The 19646-nt window shown below is 37.0% G+C and overlaps 1 protein-coding gene and 1 long non-coding RNA gene across 2 annotated transcripts in view; both read left to right on the forward strand.

Annotated features, from left to right (window-relative positions):
• LOC136255267 (hemicentin-1-like) overlaps window positions 1-1282 on the forward strand; it is a 79060-nt gene extending 77778 nt beyond the window's left edge. The window contains exon 20 of the mRNA XM_066047993.1: window positions 23-1282. Coding sequence (XP_065904065.1) covers window positions 23-27 — 5 coding nt within the window. The 3' untranslated portion in view covers window positions 28-1282. The remainder of the gene's footprint in view (window positions 1-22) is intronic.
• An 85-nt stretch (window positions 1283-1367) lies between these two features.
• Window positions 1368-6336, forward strand: LOC136256333 (uncharacterized). Its single transcript, XR_010701453.1, has 10 exons — window positions 1368-1672; window positions 1742-1872; window positions 1929-1975; window positions 4333-4396; window positions 4454-4497; window positions 4557-5306; window positions 5361-5458; window positions 5945-5989; window positions 6051-6135; window positions 6199-6336. It is a non-coding gene; the product is annotated as an uncharacterized lncRNA (long non-coding RNA).
• The last annotated feature ends 13310 nt before the right edge of the window (window positions 6337-19646 follow it).

Below are 19646 nucleotides of genomic sequence, written 5' to 3' on the forward strand. Positions count from 1 at the left end.
CTTATCCCAACTAATCCTTTAGTGTAAATTTGGTGTCATTATCCTTATCCTTATTATTAAACATTTAAGCTAGTTATCTAGAAACTTTAAAGAGTTGCAGCACATATTAATAAACTGAGTAAATGACCAAACTGATGTGAAAGTGTAAGGTAGAATCACCAAGTCCTATCTAATACAGTGTGTTATATGTAATGGATGATACATTGTATCTAAACCAAAACTGCCAAGCTGTAAAAAAAAGAGTGCAGCCCCCAAAATAGTGGGATTTTACTCCCAGATTTTTAGTTTTCGATAGAAGTAGCTGCTGTAAACTATATACTGAAGCAAAACTCTGTAGTTAAATTATTGTATTGACAAGATGTGCTAAGTGTCTGGTATGCCAAAATAACCTGATTGGAGAAGTGTTTGCTCTTACCATGACTGTGCCGTCTGTTTTTTATAATTATGGTACATAGTGCATGCTACATTTGTAGCATCATATCAATGCTACATAGTGCATGATGATGGTATAACAGTCACTATGTAAAGTGTATGTTATCAGGGGCGGATCTAGGATTTATAAAAGGGGGGGGGGGCTAACTCAAGGTACTAATCTCTTGGGTAAAGGTGTGTGAAGCATGCTGGAACTAGGGGGGTCAGGGGGCATGCCCTCCCAGGAAAAATTTGAAAAATAGATGCTAAAATACTGCAATTTGGAGACATTTCCACATAAAATTCATACCTGTAGATACTTTATATACTGCCTTTAGATTATAAGTATGGCTCTCTGAAGCATTTTGCTAATATAAAAGTTTGGGTAGGTACAGACAACTAAGTACATGATGCACCCCTCTCACAATTGCACAACACTGAATAGGTGCATGTTAGAATAAGAATGTTGAAAGTGGAAAATTTTGAAATTTGAACAACACAAGATTGAATCTGAGAGCATTTTCAATGGAAATTGTGTACCTGAATTAAGTATTGCCATACATATTAACTACACAAGTAGATGAATGAAGCCCTTTAAACAGACCAATACACTTCATTGTATGTATAGGTGCAGGCAGATTTGAAAAATTCCATAACAGAACCAACTACATGTTTCCAGTGAATGTTCTATTACAGTAGTTAGCTGACTGCTCTATTAGAGTATCTCGATCTTGTACACCTCCAATGCTGATCCGGGTCCTTGTTGCATAAACTTTAGCATAAATCCACTGATAATACCTTGGAAAGATGTTTATAAGGTGGTTTTATGAGTATTTGTATTATTAGTGATCATGTGATTATGCTAAAACAAAATTTCATTATAATACTCAGCATATTGATCAAGTAAAGCCTAAATATGAAGGGGGGGCTTCAGCCCCCAAAGCCCCCCCCCCGGATCCGCCCCTGGTTATGTACATGCATAAACCCTCAACTTGACAATACAAGATCTCCCTACTTCAAAGGCACGTGTCAACTGCATAGTATGCATGTACAGTATTTTTAGCAATTTAAATAAAGTGTAGTAGCGTATATAGAGGACTTCAGCTATTAATTTGAAATACGTAATGTGAGAAAGTAACCAAGATAAAGATAAAGAAAATCAGGCTCTTCGTATGCTCTTAAGTGGATGAAGACAGATGATTATGAATATAATGGACTTCATAAATGAAGTAGATTTTTGAAACAATGAATGGATCCATTGGTTAGTTACAGATGTTGTTGAGGCTCAATTCCCCAATATGCAATGTACCTTTCTGTGTTTATATCAAAGGTTGTGACTGAGTCATCAATCAATAAGATTATCTGAACATTAGCACAATGAAATGGACACTGAATAATAGTAACTTTCTCTGACTTACAGCTAAATATAATTATTGTAATGAATAAGTGAAGTTTTCACAGGTAACCAGGACAACAAGCCTATTATTGTGTTAACCTAATTAATTTATATTTTACAGAAACTAGAAGATAGTGGAGTTCAGAGGGTACATAGTTAGACAGGAAGGTAAATTACTTATTATGATTGGTTAAAGTACTTGGTAAAGGCAGTGTCTGTATATCAGAAGGCCTTATAAAGGCCTAAGATGTTTATATTAACTGCACTAAGTATGTTTGAAAAGTAGGACTTGCGGTGACATTAATTCTGACTGCATAATGTACACATGCAAATTATCTATTCTGTGAGAGGTAATAGAAAATGATTACAATGTTGATGCTGCCTATTAAACATAACTCTTATAAATGATTCATACAATGCTACACCAGCGTACATGTATTATAGCTACTGAATAGCTCCAGCACTTGCAGTTTGGTGTGATTTTTAATTTTATAAATTTCGTTCACTGAAAAGGGGATTTGCTCAAACCATTCAAATGACACCGTTAATTCAGTCAGGCCATGAGTACATCAACTGATAATCAATTGTAAATAACCCACAGAAAATGTTGAGGGGTCTTTGAACATGCGAACAACAATAGTGTTATCACATACTGTACTTAATCACTGACTAAGTGATTATTATTGTAGGTGCAATCATAGATAATGTATGTCATATGGATTGGAAACGCCCATATTATTTACATAGTGACATCATGGGCCATCCTTGTTTCACTGCGCGTAAACTTTATGGCCTCAACAGGTGGAAGATTTCATTGTTCTTGTAACCAGCAAATTAGTGTTTGTTGTTTACAGCTGGGTTAGTTACCACCTACACTAATTGGAGGCTGGACTGGGTAGGGATGCTGGAGAGCAGTAAACAACAATATAAGAAAATTCAGGTTCAGAGGTAGAATATGGTGTTTCAAAATAGATGTGCAAATTTCCTGAAAAAACAGAAACTGCAGTGTTGTTTCTTTGCTGCTGTTTATACCACTTGTAGCAGGTAGAGCATACTAGGTTAGCTAGATATTCACTGCTTTGCTGACAAAACGTCAAGAAATAGGTACTATTTTGTGCAATTGTTTAGCTCAAGCTGAGCAGTACTGTAGCATAAAATCTATTTCAATGTATCACACATTTCTTTGGTTGTGTAAATGCGGTGACAAGAAGTTGGCTAATAGTACTGCTGCTGAAATATTAGCTGGTGCGTACCTGCCATTGTCACCTGTCGCTAACAATATTTCTCCCAATGTCCACAGACACACTGTGTTCTTGTTTAGTACACAATACAAAACAATAAACAATGTAAAAGGAATATCCATGCCATTAAACTGGCCTTCAAACAAGCCAGAGAAAGCCAAAAGCCACTCAGTACATTTCCTAATGTACTGGCGCACCGTAACTAGGATAGGAAAATAATTTAACAGGCGTTTCCTATCCATTAGGAACGCATACATTATCTATGGTGCAATAAATGAAATGCTTATGGGGGTTTATTTCATGGGAAAAAAATATGCAGAATATCACCTATTCACCTATCACCTACTCCTTATCATACCATCCTACTGTGATAAGTGGTGGAAAGTAACTCTCCAATAAGCAAAATGACTACCGTAAATTGGGTTATTTGTGACGGTTATAAAGTTTCAAGGTTAGCTACATCCACGGAAATTTAACACGTGAATATAAACAAACATCAATTTTTTTCACACATGCTTTATTTTTAACCAGCACATTAGTAACCATCCCACTCTGTGGTAAGTCCACTCGTGTTATTTAACAAGTAATATTACTTCCTCTTCGAAGAAATGGCGAACAAACATGAGACATTTTCCAAGGAACATGTCCAATACTTCTGTCTTTTATAATGGCTAGCTACTGCATACTTAGCTATTACTCTCATTTGTAGGTTCTAGTATGCAGGTAAGATTTTCACACAGTACACAATTGATAATATAAATGATATCCACGTACACAACATCACATGATCAACTTGTTAGTATTGCGTGGGCTTGCTCGTTGCTGTAAGTGTTGTTCCTTGCTGTGCCTGTAAGTAAAGTAGTGAACAGTCTATCAATCAGCAATACACAATTGTTATAATTTCAGCATGACAAAAATTTCATGTAAAAATATTTTTGTGAGTACAGGCACCCATGAAAATTTATTTACACGAAAATTTAACTCATGAATATTTTCATACACGAAAATAGCCCAATTTACGGTATACCTCATTGACTCAAAAGTATGCTTTATTAAAGAATTGCATAATAGTCTAATAAGTATCCTTTACATGTAATAAACAAAGAGGAAGTCATCTCACCTGAAGACATCTAGTGGACATTTAATTCCTAAATCAGTCATGATTATAGATTGAAGTTTTGGGATTAAATGTCCACTAGTATATCTTTAGATGTAGGCGACCATTGAAGAAACTATTTTAATGATTGTTTGTTTACAGTGTAATAATTATTTATGTGTGCTTAGCACTCAGTTGTTACACTGGACCAAACATCACACCATGGAACCTTTCAAGTGATGATAAATTGAGGTGAAAAGTGTTTTAGCTTATTCTTTGTAATAATTGTCCCTAATTTATCCTAAGCAGTTTAAATGATCTCGATGAGTTCTGTGTGGCTAGCAAATGATAAAGTGAGCAAAAGAAAGGGGCATATTATTATTATATATTACACTATATCATATGCATGCAGGTATTGTGTCCAATTGCAGAGTATACACTGATCAAGCTAAGGTAGCTGCATGTAGTAATATTTTGTTTTCAGGTATAGCCAATATACACGGAAAAGCAATTGTGATCTTGACTGATTATTAAGTGGGGTTAGTGATACTTGTATGTAATTTATAGCAGTTTGTAGGTCGAAACCTCATCCCATTTCTGCAATGCTATTTCACTGAAATGGTTAGATTACTTGTACAAAATAACATAAGCTCTTTGGTAGATTATGTGACACAAAATATGGAAGAACTTCATGACACTACAAGTTGCAAAGGTAAATAGTTTTGCAGTGCACAATTGCACATAATTGTTTTTAATGATGATTTTGCTACAAGAAATAATGATACACTCATATACATAAGTATGCTAGAACCAACGTTAAGTAATATGTGCAGCAGTAGTAGCTGGTGTGCTGATTAATACTACCAGTACCCATGCAGAAAAGAAGAAAATTACTGTAAGTTAATTGAATATTAGGGAGAATACGTAGATACACAGCATGGTAAGTATATACAGTAACTATTGTCATCAAAATAATCTAGTATGCAACAATGGACAAGAAGAATTTGTTGTGTTGGATTTATTGTGACCATTGACAGCTTATGTAATAAACACAGTAGGTGATTGTAGTAGTATTAGGTGACTATTTTTATGGATGGTTGTAAACTAGTTTGGAGTGAGTCAATGACATCTACTTGAAAATATGATGTTGGATTGTTTATTGGTACGCATCATTTATTAAAATGTGTATTATAAGCAATTTATCTCATTAATACAGCATTCTGTAGTAGGAGGAGCATTCAACAATGATGTGATTAATCAAGATGTGCTGGGTGATTCCCTTTTTAACTCTGATGGTGAAATGTCCTGGATGAGGTAAAAATACCAGCAATGAGAAAGTTGTGAATAAAGGCATAGAAAGTTACACTGACAGCTGTATAGTTTGTGACAAAGACTATTGCAGTGAACTAAGCCTATAGTTTTTTGTGTCATCATGCTGCAATGGGTTGACTGTATGTGGTCAATGTTTAATACTATAGAATGATTGCTGTTGAGCAAGTGCCCAATTGTACTCTTATGATTACAACACAGTGTAGAACAGTTAGTGTGTTGCAGTTAATGGATGATATCAGCCAATAATTTATTGCGTACATGTCAAAATAGAAGTAACATTGTTAATAGCATTGTCAATAAAATTGTCATCTATTTTACAATTCTTATGATGATAAAGCTGACTTCACAAAGTTAAATTTGTAGGGTGTTTTTCACCATTACGTAAATAACTGCATGCATCATACACCATGTGTAACAGTTAACACAACTATTATTCTTAATGCTGTACATTTCCTGTATTACTTGTAGTTTGTTAAATCTCATGGGAAAAGATATTTCTATTCTGTGACCACTGTAAGTAAAAATTGTATGTACATTACATGTACCAATTCCCTATCTATTATTCTGGCACTAGAACAAGAATAACACTCTGGAAAGAAGTAACCAATTACTGACAATGTCTACCAAAATCACTACAATGCCATCTATATCAGATAGTGGTAAGTTACTGCAATTCTTAAGGTGGTGTTGAAGTGATTAAGTGAAACCTTCAATGCTAATAGGTCAGCAAAAACAACACAGAAAAGTATAGTGAAACTCTTCAAAGAATGAAACTATCAAATTGTTAGGCCACTATTAACATTCACTATGTCAGTACATTCATAAAGCAGTCTTATCATGTGACTATTCTTCCACCTTAACCAGCCACATTGTCTCACAATTCACTTGGTCACTTCAAATATATGTACTCCGCATTTGGTATATATAAGAGGACTATGCATCTCACAATTTACTTAGTATAACTTCAAATTTATGCACCATACACACTCAAAATTTGGTAGAGGACTATGCATTGACTTTTAAAGATTCACTCTTTAGCAGTTGTTAAAGAAGCCAGTGAGCAACTTAGTTATTGCTAAACAGTAATACATATAATTATAGAATTGCTCTACTAGGTGAGAAACTACAAGAGCCATAGTGGAGGTTGTTGGCTGATACAATTTAATAATCTGTTGCATCTTCAAAGTTAAATAAGTGCAAATCAAAAGAAGGTAATTTTACAAAACTTGGCATGCTACAGGCTATTTGAGGTGTCTGACACCACCCAAAAGTCGCATGTAAGATTCGGAATCTCACCATTTTTTTTACAAAGATTCTGGCTTCCAAGCTAAGATTCCAGTTTCCAAATTTGGAAATTTGCATAGTTAGCTACACATGTTAACACTTTTTGTGCATTCAGCTGGCTTCCAGGCTAATTGGAATGCATGTCGAGACATGTACACCATGCTTACAAGACTAAACTGATTTGCAGCATAGCACACGAGATAATATATGGTAGAATTTACAAGAAATATACGGAAATAACCGAACTCATAGAACATTTGTTAAGATTCCATTTTATCAGAGATTCTTGCCCAAATTCCAGATTCCATTTTGGGATTCCAAGTGATTTGTGTTGGATTCCAGTTGGTGTTGGACACCTTGAGGCTATCATATAACCTTTATCATCTGGTCTGGAATTATTTTTTTGGTTTTAGTGCCATGCTACTACACAGACTTTCAGCCCTAGTGGGATAGTGACTAGTAAAACAACCATGAGATTCAAAAGTGGAGATACCTATCTCAAAAATTCCCATTACGTGTGTGCAGTGTGACAAATGGTGGGAGGCTAAGGAGCTCCTCCACTTGATTTTAGAGGATGCTTAAACCCTGCACTTTTGATTGAGAAGCTCTAAACATCAAATCTGTTTTGCTGGGCTCCTGTCAGCCTTTAGGTGCAATGTATAATGTGGTAGCAATGCCTTAGTAGACCATACAAAACAGAACAAAGATTAATAATTGAGTTTTATGTGATTTTGTCCAACAAAGTATCCTTGACAGAATTGACCTTGTGACAACCAGTGTCCCTTTGCTTATACTGATGCCTACTGTACCATGTAACCCTAACATACTGTTAGTACACAGCGTGTTGTTAAGAAGTGTTGCAAATGTAAATAACACACTCATTTACCATTGTTAGCTGCTGCTGGCACAGAGATTGCACCATATATTAATCAGGGCCGCCACCACCAGGGGAATTTTGTAAGGGGACCTCATACAGTAGTAGCTGTCCCATAGCCACACATTAAAAAAAAAACTTACAACAGAATAAATTTTCCCTGTAGACTCTAAGATACATAAGAAGCCTCAGCATAAGAGATACCATCCAAGTTCAATAAGATCCATAGTAATCCAGTGCTAAATTGGCAGCAAACCATTACTCGTAATATATCTTATAAGGTGCCTATATAGACAGTGTGACTTCTATACATGATTGAGATACTCTAATAGAACAGTCACCCTATTACAGCAGTTAGGCATGCAAATATTCAGTCATAGTAACTGTTTAAAATCAGTCTGGCGTAGGGTACAAAATTTCCTAGGTGGTATGTATTTGGCAGAAAACTTGCTGTAAATTTCAAACTTGAGATGCCCAAATGCAGCAATCACCCTAATACAACAATCCAATAAATAGTATAATATACTGTGTTAAAATCACTCTCATTCAATCTCAGTGAGTCTAATTTTCAAAAATTTTCCTTGGAGGCATTCCCCCAGATCCCCTGGTTTGGCATGCTTCACCTGCCAAAACTGTCAATAAGTTTGTCAGTTTGTAGCTACCGGTTTGCTTTTACATGTAGTCAGTTTGTAAACTCACTCTCATATTCAACCTCAGAGTCTAATTTTCAAAAATTTCTTGGGGGGCATGCCACCTAGCTTGGTTTGCATGCTAAAACTGTTAATAGGCTTATCAGTTAGTAGCTAGTTTGATTTTAGATGTAGTCTAGTAGCTAAGCGTGTTCTTATAATGTCCTTTTGTCTGTTTTTCTTTATTGAAAATTATGGGTTAGAGGGCCCCACATTCTATATTTGCCCCCCCCCCCCCCCCCCCCCCCCCCCAATCCTCTTGGCGACCCTGATATAAATACAAATGTCATTGAAAATAAGGGTGTACTTTCACAAATCAAAAGCACAGTGGAACACAAAATGTTACATGTAAGTATCTGTTATCCTAGTTCATTATGGTAAATTCTGTTTGTAGTGATAAAGAATGTGAGCTTTGATTTTGACACTGGTCAACTTTAAAATGATTCACAGGAAAATCCACCAGAAAGTGAGACATCAGATAAAGGCAATTATTCACTTAATGCATAGACTTGTTGTAACAAACTTATCTGTCATTTAGAAGTACTCTTAGCTTAATATAACTAAATAACCAAATTTTGCATCAGTATCAGTTAACTGTTGATCTCACCTCTTCATGTTACTTTCTAGCACCAGCATCATGTAACATTATTATCGTAAATAATACAATTTGAGTTTCTTTACTATACAAGTGATTAACTTGTGATGGCAATGTAATTGATGCAAACCAAATATTATAAAGGTCTAGGTTTAATGTAGTAGAGAACTTAGCACAATTTAAAAGCTTAACTACTATAATATGCACTCTATCACAATACACAAACAAATATGCATGCAAGTTGCCTACTCTACCTATAGATGTGTTATATACTGTGACAAATATATGAAGTCGAACACTCAATGACACTCACCTTTGCATTCTCCTTTCCTGGTGTTCCTCCTGCTGAGTGTGGCAGACTTCTGACTATCGACTGATGGTATAATTATAGGATGGTTTGGTAAGTGCTTGAGGTCTCAGCTGCCTTGGGTGCAACATAATGCAGTGCTGAAGATTTGTTTTTTTTGTTAAGTATGCCAAATATGTAGTGCAGGATGATTTTGATACTTGGGTAAGCTAGGAAGAATTTGGAGTCTTGAACTTCCAAACTATTCCAAGCATGCCACTCCTATATAGAGTGTACTAGCAACCTCTTAGATGAAACCGCAAGCAATCCATGCTGTTCCTGCTATGAGGAATGGGCATGCTGCAAATACAGCATTCTGTAGGGGTGCAACAAAGCACCACAGACACACGACACAACTTGTGTACATAAGCTGACACCCTTTCCCATCTTTGTATGGTGTGGAGAACACAATGGCTGACATAGCCCTATGGCACAGAAAACACAACAGCAGTAATATACCGCATATGCAGATTTAACTTGAAAACCTACTAACAGTAGATGGCATGACACATTGGTAATGACATCACTAATGCAGCAGTAACTGATAACAGCACATTGGAAAGGGATTGGTTGGTATTGGTGTCAGATTTCATATCAATAAGCTAAGCACATGCCTCAAGTATTCTTAATAGAGTTCGACCACTCCAGTTGAACTCATCTACTGTAATACACATGGGAAAATACCCCATGGCATCACTGACTGGTCAGCTTGTGTACACTGTTCCATCTTTAAATGTCATTAATGTTGAATACTCAATGACACTCACAAATGTGCCATTGTGTGATCAACATGGTGTACTGCAAATTATTTAGTCAGGTTTAATGTATAGTTTATATAGCAACTTCTTGAGTAGGTGGACTTATAAAATGCGTTAAGTCAATTTCCACAACATAGGCCCACTCCACACTATTTAAATTATGTACCATATTATTGGGTGTTTTATGATGGGTAAACTTGCCAACATTTTCAAGAAACATTTGTCTGGTGCACCACCACCCCCTGATTTTATTGCAGCATAGCATTTTTATTAGTGGTGGACTGTTGCTATTACTTATCAGGTTTAAAGCTAAGCTTCAAAATGTTTTAGTTTAAAACTAACTGACAGTTTTTGAAATTTTCGAACATTACCCATACACAATACATGTAAACAAATTGTATACTTTGTAGCTCCCTAACAAAATTCTGGTCACACAGGCCATTGTCCAAATTACTAAGACATGCATTGCTTACCAATGGATGATATTCTAACTCTTGTAGACCCAAGGCAAGAAGTGATTTATTTATTAATGCTTTACAGCACAAGTGCTGAGGGTCTGTAGGATACCTGGTCCTACAGCCTGCTCAAAGACTTTAGCTACTTAAGGTGTGTTTGAAAAGTTAGAGAAAGGAGAAAAAATCCATGACTGGACCTAGGTAGCCTCGAACCTGCAGCCATCCGATTTACGCTCAAATGCTTACAGGAGTCTACCAGGTGGTCAGGATGTTTTCTCCTTGTTATTTTCATGTAATTATATCCATAGGAATTCTAGAGAGTAACTCATTATCTCTAAGTACCCCATGTAGAACCAAATGGACACTAGTTTATTTAGATTGTGTGTACTCTTTGACAAAAAAGAAGTGACTTTGCTACCAAACTGTAACACCACAGTAATAAACTTGTATTACATGTCTTTATCACAATTTGTTTATGCGTACATTTAACTTGTAATTGAATCAAAGAGTCTTGTGTGTCTGCAAACCCGAGTTAGCAGAATGGGCTTCAAGGTGTGCAATACTGCATGGGATATCTGCTATAATACCACACGCACCACTACATAAGAGCACCTGTCTCGTGATCCCATAGAGACCCCAAGCTGAAAATTTGCAAGTGAATGTAAGTATCCACAGAAAATTCTAATCAGCACCTTTTGGTAGATCAAAGATTAAGAGACATGCATATATGGCTAATTCAACTTTGTCAAATTAAGCTGTTAAATAATTATACCAAATGAAAGTTTATTCTTTGAGTTTTAAAGTGGTGCAATTCATTGTTTAAAATGTCCAAGTTATGATGCTTTGAATGGTTTTATTTTAAAATATTAACACAGTGGTGAGCTACAATTGATTTTGTAATTCAAGACGGACCAATTTTTCATGAAATATTGTGGTCATAAATCAGAAACAATATAATGTGGTGTATGTTAAGTATTCAGTAGCTGGTTTACAAAATGACATTGACCTTCCTGTACACATATTAATTACCTTGCCAATGAGTGTGCTTGCATATTTGATCTACTCTGCATAAGATTTTGGAATACCGATCCAAATCGTACATCTATTATCTTTTAGAAAATTCCCAGTACTTGTAACTTCTTGTACAGTTTCGCACGTATTTCAGTTTACCTTGCCAATGAGTGTGCTTGTATACAGGGCCGCCCGGAGAAATTAAGGGGCTCAGGGCAAAGAGTTAAAGTGGGGCCCTTGACCCAAGTTGTAAGGTGAAGACCAAAAAAAAAAAAAAAAAAAAAAAGTCACAACCTGCTGGCAATGACAATAACTACCCATCACCAACCATATCAAGACTCACGGTAGTGAGTCGCGCGGCCAGTAAAGCAGAAACGCGCGCCGCAGAAATATATGACGCGACCACTACGTGAGGATTTTACAAGAACGAACGTTGTCAAATTCGGCCTTCACCCGTCACTTACGCTATCCCTCTGAAACTCTGGAGTTGAACTCATCGTGTCACTAGTAACTACCACACAAGCAGTGAAGCAAATCCATGACGATTGTTTCGTGATCGAAGTTGCCGACATCAAAGGGGAAGTTTCATTTTTTTATGGCCAGCTCTATAGCCACCTGTATACCGGTGGCGCTTAGAGCCACGAAAGGCTATTGCTACCGGTGGACGGTGACAGTCGGGCTACTGTCACCAAAGCGATAGCCAATCGCTGGTGGCATTGTAGCCCTGCAAGCGTTGCTCGTAGTCATTAGCGCTAAGTTGCGCGAAGCCTCCGAACAATAATAGCGCGGTATGGAAAAATTACGCCGCTTGCACGTTAGTACAATTGAACCATCCGTACCTTTTTATAGTAAAGGATATTAACTTCGATTGTGCAATTGAGATAGATACGTTTTGATGACGATCACCATCCCAACGAGGTACCTGATTAGTACGCGCCACCGGTGTACAGGTGCGTTAGAGCTAACCTTATGATTGTGGGTTTGAATTTATTATCAGAACTCTGGTCGTGTTGATTACTGGTATTGCAGGACTTGGTTCTGTTGTTGTAGGTGGACTATTTAAGTGAGTTGAAGCATAATTTTTACATCACTGTAACAGAAATGTGGCTCCCTATGTCAAACCACTGATAGATTTAAATCTATGAACCTGGGGTTTATAATGCACCTATCAATTTTAACCCCATACTCCCAGGGTGGGAATTTGACAATTCCTTGAACCCACTATATTAGACCCCCTGTTGGAATTCTACTATCATCTGTAAACTGAAATGAAACATTAGGTTCAAAATGAAAAACTTTTCAGTGGAAAACGTTTTACACCTGGGGATACTTATTCTCCTCCCCAGACCATGTTGGTCTGGTGACACACAATAGAAAAAATTTGATTATAACTGACCAAATTAGTCACCATCAGAATCAAGAATGCGTTTAATGTATTCTATATATTTCATGTGACTAAAACTCATGTTTTTATCATTTCCTGTGGACAATAGTTTTTGATGGTATTTACATTACCACTTGCAGCTTAAGCAGAAACCGCCTATCCCCAATGGAGTAGGTCATGGGCCTTGATTATGTAACATGTGATGTCATAGTAATGTTATGTGGCTTTGTGTAACCCAGTCAAGTGTTTCTATTGCGTGTCAACTAGACCCTTGTCTGGGCACAAGACTAGAGGATATTTTGTGGGCAAAGATCTCCCCTACATATCCCGTACTGGGGGTTATGAATGACAGGTGCATAAATGTACGGTTAAACATGAATGCAGATCAATTGTGCTCCAGTTACCAGCAGGGGGGGTAGGACAGGACCATGTGCACTACGAAGTGCTAAACGAAAGGCTAACAAAAATATTTTAATTTAGTTTTTACATAATAATACCAACTGTTGAAAGTAACAAATCATGCAACAACTATTGTATTATGATCATTGATGATCATGGTACTGCTTCTGCTGTCATGAAAGTCGTGACCACCACTAATCACCATCACTGTGTGTCTAATTACTTTGTAACAGCTGTTTTTTTCTGACTGAATCACACCATTGCAAACAATAAGCTACTGTAAGTAGAACTGAACTATGTATCGAGCCCTGTTGAGCCCCTTGCCCTACTTTTTCAACAGAGACCATTCAGCTCACATGAATATTTTCACTACTTACACGATTTTATTATGCGTGGATGTGGCCTTGTCCTACCCCCCTCCAAATTACCAGGGCTTAGACTCTGCTAATATACCTGTCAATACTGCCACTTACGGGCAGTAGGGATTTGATAGGGACCCGCCGATTATGCTCATAATTTTACCTATTATGCTATGCTGCACTGCTCAAAAATTCACCTATTATGCTTAAATTAATGCTCAATACTTACCTATTATGCTCGATTATGCTCAATGTTCATGCCTTAGTTCATATGCTTTGCTACTAGTTTAACACTATATAGAAAGAAAAAAATTAGTGGCTGGAACACAAATAATAAATTCTTGCTGCATGCCTGCATGTAAGAGACAAGATCGATATACTCTAATAGAACAGTCAGTTTGATGATTGTTCTATTAGAGTTACTGACTGCTCTATTAGAGTATATCGATCTTATTTTGCAATTGTCATTTTTCCAGCAAGAGTTTACACTATCGTACAAATATTTAACCTATTACGCTGGCATTATGCTCAATGCTTTTAGGTACCTATTATGCTCAAAATTATGTCAGCATAATCGGCGGGTCCCTAGGATTTGACTTTAATTCTCAATAATTTCAAAATACTTTTGAAAACAGGTTTCCTTACAGAAGGCAACCAGTTAATATTATTATTATTCAGCTTTACAGTGTCCAGCACCAAAATAAATTTGTGGTAGTCAAATGCCCTACCAGTGAGAGAAATTTTAGGTTCAAACCGGATCAAAGCACCTGCTATTACCCCACATTTACCTGAAAAGAAGGGAGTGTGGCTGGCTCAATAATATTGATAGGTGTATTAGCTATGCTGCCTTATCTATATTGCATGAATTTTTTTGATCCCAAAGTGGACATTAATTACAGTAGGTATTTAGTTTACTTCTAACATATTTGATGTCCCTGTGGGTATCAGTTTTTAAACTCTGCATCTTAAAACATGTCTAAAATCAGTCTAGCCTGTTCTAAGGTTGTCTTGACTCTCTCTGGTGGGCTTGAGTGAACCTACAACCATCAATTCACTGTAATTGTTGATATTAATTAAAAGTAGCTGAAATATGCATATTTTTTAATTTTATATCAAAATGCAAACAGTCACCCCAGTGCAACTAAACTTCTTCTGGCTTACAAAAATACCATGTTTGTCTTGTGTAGTTTGCAAGTTTCCATGTACCACAACACTTCCATTCGTCAAATGATATGTGACCAACTTCCTATATCACAACAACACTACAGTGGAACCTGTTTGTTACAGTAACCTTGGGACCAGATATCAATGGCATTTATATGTATAGGTGGCTAGAGAAACCTGCACAGAACGGTCAGCAGCATTTTAGTGATTACGACCATCATAAGAATATTAAGAGACATCCGCTAACCACAACATTCCATAGAACAGTACTTAGCGTCAGTGGTACGGTTACAAAAGAGGTCAGCTGGTTTCCAATGGCTAATAAATATGTTAAGCCTGACAGGTATGAAGTGTTCATTAAAGTATAACAATTGCGTGTAAATTAAAACAGTATACCAATGGTACATTAAGTGTTTACCGAACAAACTACCACTAGCTGATCATTATAAGGCAGTGACTGCTAAACATGGAGTCGAAGTTACATGTATGTATAGTGTATACAGAGATTCAGAGAATTTGTGACTGGCTGGTATACACATTAGACAGTTGACCGATCAATACAGACCACAACGCATGCATTTGTATGGGAAGATATTCGGGACTTTCGTCCCTTGACTGCTATATGAGGACGACCACTTAATTCAGGTGACCAGTAACACAGGCTCCACTGTACTAATAAATCGTTCAAAGTAAATATTTTGATGACCAAACATAACATTTCAATAAGCAAAGGAAATACAAGGAAGTTACTTAGTTTCTCTGCATTGCTGCTCTATTATACGTATAACTTAATCAATCACAACAGCATCACAGTGTTGCTCTAAGATAGTAGGTGGTGGCACCTCATCCTGAGTGGAAACAACGCTGTTGTAGTGGCTGTTGCTAAAAGACAGTTCAATGTGTCTACATCTTGTAGTTGTACATAGATTGTGGGGAATCTGATTCATCCAATTTTTGGGAGTAGCCTTCTTTTCCCATCGGACAATACCATAAGCGTTGTGTGAACAAACATATACATCCAGATTAATAAAATCACTACACGCTTGAAGTTCTACTTGAGTCCCCCAAATTCCAGGTTTTCCAATGTCTTCTACATGTTGGTCAAATAAAACAACTCCCAAGACATATCATCAATCCAGTACTTGCTGTAAATATCACTGTTACCCTTGACCACTTGCAGTAACAAACTACGTAGATAAAAAATGATTTTCCTCACTGCCACACAATTGATGAGACAAAGCACGGTACATGCAGTTGTCATCAGCAGCCACAGTGTGGACTTTATGATTTTGATCTTTCAAGAAATCTGTAATGTTTGTTAGCATTGATGATGGTGGCTTAGACTCGGAGACCAAACTAGCTAGATTACTGGATTCTGGTGCAAGTGACAACTTTGTTGTGCCTACAGGTTTCTAAACATCATTGAATACATTTGTGACCCAATTTTACAAAACCGTCAATGTACGCACACTATTAAAATTTTATTTTATTGGTTTTATGTTATCTATAGGAACAGATGAATGGGCTTGCCAAGTTTTAGCCTCATAAGTTGAGCTGTGTACAATCATAACTTACTGATGCAATGATGTATGAAGTTGAAACGTTCACCATGAATTTGTCAATCTACTGAGGTATAGTTAGTGTTCAATATATACGTCTGTCCTCGATAAGGAAGGTGTATTCACTGAGCAAAGATCGTCAGTAAATTCTTTTGTCACAGCAACGTAAACAAACAGATGTAACTTGGAAACTAATCTGTGTACGGAGATGAAACAAAGCTTCCCAAACTCCCAGTGGACAGGCAAACCCAATGGTACCCAGGATTAGTGGAGTAGAGTGTTAATTCACTAACTAGTGAGGCGATAAATACTTGTGTAAGTTGTTTTTGTAGAACTTCAGTTTTTTTACCAATTTTTTTAAAATGCTGTTTATTACATAAGTAATGTAGTGCGTACATTGACGGTTTTGTAAAAAATTCAGTCACATTTGTTATTAATATTATTTTATCTACACACTTACTTCTAATAATTTCTTATTGTCTTTTTGAGAGATGTCTGTTAATTGGAATAAACTGAATTGGGTGGGGTAAAGTAAAAGTCAGAGAGGATGGACACTATTATAAGCACAGCGATTTTTTAGAGTTAATTCCATATTACTAACGGGAACATAAAGATGACATAATAAGAAGTCTTGGCAATAGCCATGATATTACATTTAGTTGTGAAAAACTATAGAATCCAAATAAAAACAAGTGAAAAGGCTTCTCATTTCTGTGAAGATGTGTTGGCGGTGTCCACTTCTTTTAACCACAAACTGTAGCATTATATATGTACCACTTTCTTCAATCATTGTTAGGCTGAACTATGGGATGCTGTACAAGGACTTTGGGAATGATTTCAATACAAATGTTTGTGCTCTCATGCACATGCCCATCCTTTCTGAGTAAAAACATAAACATACATATGTATGTACCTGTGCCATGAACTGCAGAGGTCATGGTTTCAACTGACTGGGCTGAGCATTTTCTCATGCTACAAGCCTTCTTTTTTCGCTCTTGTCCCCCAAACTGCTTCATAACCAAACATTCAGGGCACGTTCCACAGTTTGGGTTCTTGCAACCACTGCACTTGCCACAGCGAGTTCATTTTCGATTCGCTGTCAGTGTCAAGTATTTCATACAGAATGTACTTCCTTACATGTTGTCTTATTTTCTATTGGGGGGTGTCTTCCCAGGGCGTTCTGTAAAAAAAAATTCAATAAGACTAATTTTACACATACCTTGCTGACATGGTGCTTAAATGATGAAAATTACCAGGTGAAGATAGTAACCACAACTGACCAATACCTATACTAAAATTTATGGAGCACACTAATGTCCCTTATCTTTGTTGAAAGTTTGTAAACTTATTTAAATTTTGGTCAGGGAGATTTCTTTTAAATTCCTTTTGTAAGTATCTTCTGGTCGATTTGATGCTAGATACACTAGGATTATTCCATAGAGGTTATTTTCATTGCGGAAAATATTCTAAGGTTGGGTGGATGCCATGCCGTGGATGCCATATACACTTAGGATATACCCTAAGCAAGTTTCAAACAGCTAAGAAACAAATGTGGGTTTGCTACAACCACTGTATGAAATAGTACAGTAGTACTGTTCAAGTAAGTCTTGCTCTTAAAATGGTGCATACCTGAAAAAACAAGGCCATGAAAAACCAGCATAGAAATACCATACGTGACGAAAATCACTCTTTTGGAATAGTCCTAGTGCATCTCACACTATATTCAAACTACAAATTATGCACAGGAGTGTTTTATAATCTGCCTATTGTGTTTCCCGATACAAATTCTTTAGAGAAACTGAGAAAGCCACAAGTCTGCCCTTCATTTCCGTTTGCATAAGTACAGGACACGCCCCCTTTCATCACAAATAAATTTGTTATTCCTTGTAGTCTACTAGGCTAGATATTCCTTTTCCGGTTGTTTTACTCCTGTACAGCTCATTGTGAAAGGCTTTCACAACGCATTCAAAAACTTGCTTCACCCATATTTTAAGCTGGCACGAACAACCCACCTAGAAGCAAATCTTACTTACCCAGAAAGTAATTACAGGTCTTATACAGCCTTCATATCTCTTACACAGGCTGCTTTTTTGCTAACATGGGTTCTGGACAAACACCGTCCTAGATGGTTGCTAAGCAAAAACATTTAAAAACAATCATTTCAAAAGACAACCACACTTAGCAACCATTGCTATAGCCCAAAAGTACATTTATTTTGGCAACAGTGACCTAGTAAGTATCGTTAAGCAACCAGTTACTACATGTATGCCATGTGGTGTTCATCACCTATCAGAGGCGTAGCTACATCCGGGCTGACACGGGCTTACGCCCTGGTAAGTGAACATAAAGCCCGGGTAACTGAGGACAAAGCCCTAGTAAAGTTTCTTAACTAAGCTGTGGCCTATATCTAGCTATATGATTGTATATACCATATATTATGGATAAAGTTGAAACTGAGTCTTATTTACAACATAATTGACAGTACTTACACTCCCAGTTGTTACTTATACTCTATTGCAGCTCATTTGGTTGGGTTCAACCGTTGAGGTGGAGTCTTAGTCTTGCGGCGCCCGCCCCTTCGCATGGAGTAAGGGTCTGGTTTGCTTAGTATCACCGAGTAGTTCTGGAGGAATTTAATTTGAATGTAATGATGTAACGAAAATAGTCTTAACGGAAGTGCCTCACTCAAAATTGTGGCAGTGATATTGAACTTCCTTCGCCTTTACACAGGCGAAAGTGGATTGGTCTACTTTTATAGAATAGACATGTCTCCCTACCTAGGAAATCAGAGCGTAACCCGGGTTTTTCGCGTATCAAACAAGGCGAAAAGCCCTTCCCGAAATAACACTTTTCTTCTCTTTGTTCTTTATTAGCTAACTCCTTTTGTTTCTTTCAGTACTGTTAGGGCATTTGATTCATTCTTCTGACGTAACATAAACAAAAATGCGCTGATTAAACGTGGAGCATTCTGATTGGTTGCACCAGTTTTTGGTAATCCGGTACAACTCCACTATACTAAGCATACCAGACCCTTACTCTATGCGAAGGGGCGGGCGCCGCCAGACTAGTGGAGTCTGGGACGTAAATTAAACCCACAATCATATATTACAACTATATTCACTTGAGTTGATGATGTCAAAACATGGATCGTCAAGCCGAACTTTAGCTGTAGGCCAGCTAACCCTTTTTGACTGCAAGAACAAAAGAAGGAAGAGCACCAATAACGAAGCTAGTAATGAATGTGTCGATCTGATAAATGGCACGACTAGCAGTAGTATTTGCGTGGCAGCTGC

Source organism: Dysidea avara, chromosome 5 (genome assembly GCF_963678975.1).
Source record: "Dysidea avara chromosome 5, odDysAvar1.4, whole genome shotgun sequence".
NCBI classification, from domain to species: Eukaryota; Metazoa; Porifera; class Demospongiae; order Dictyoceratida; family Dysideidae; genus Dysidea; species Dysidea avara.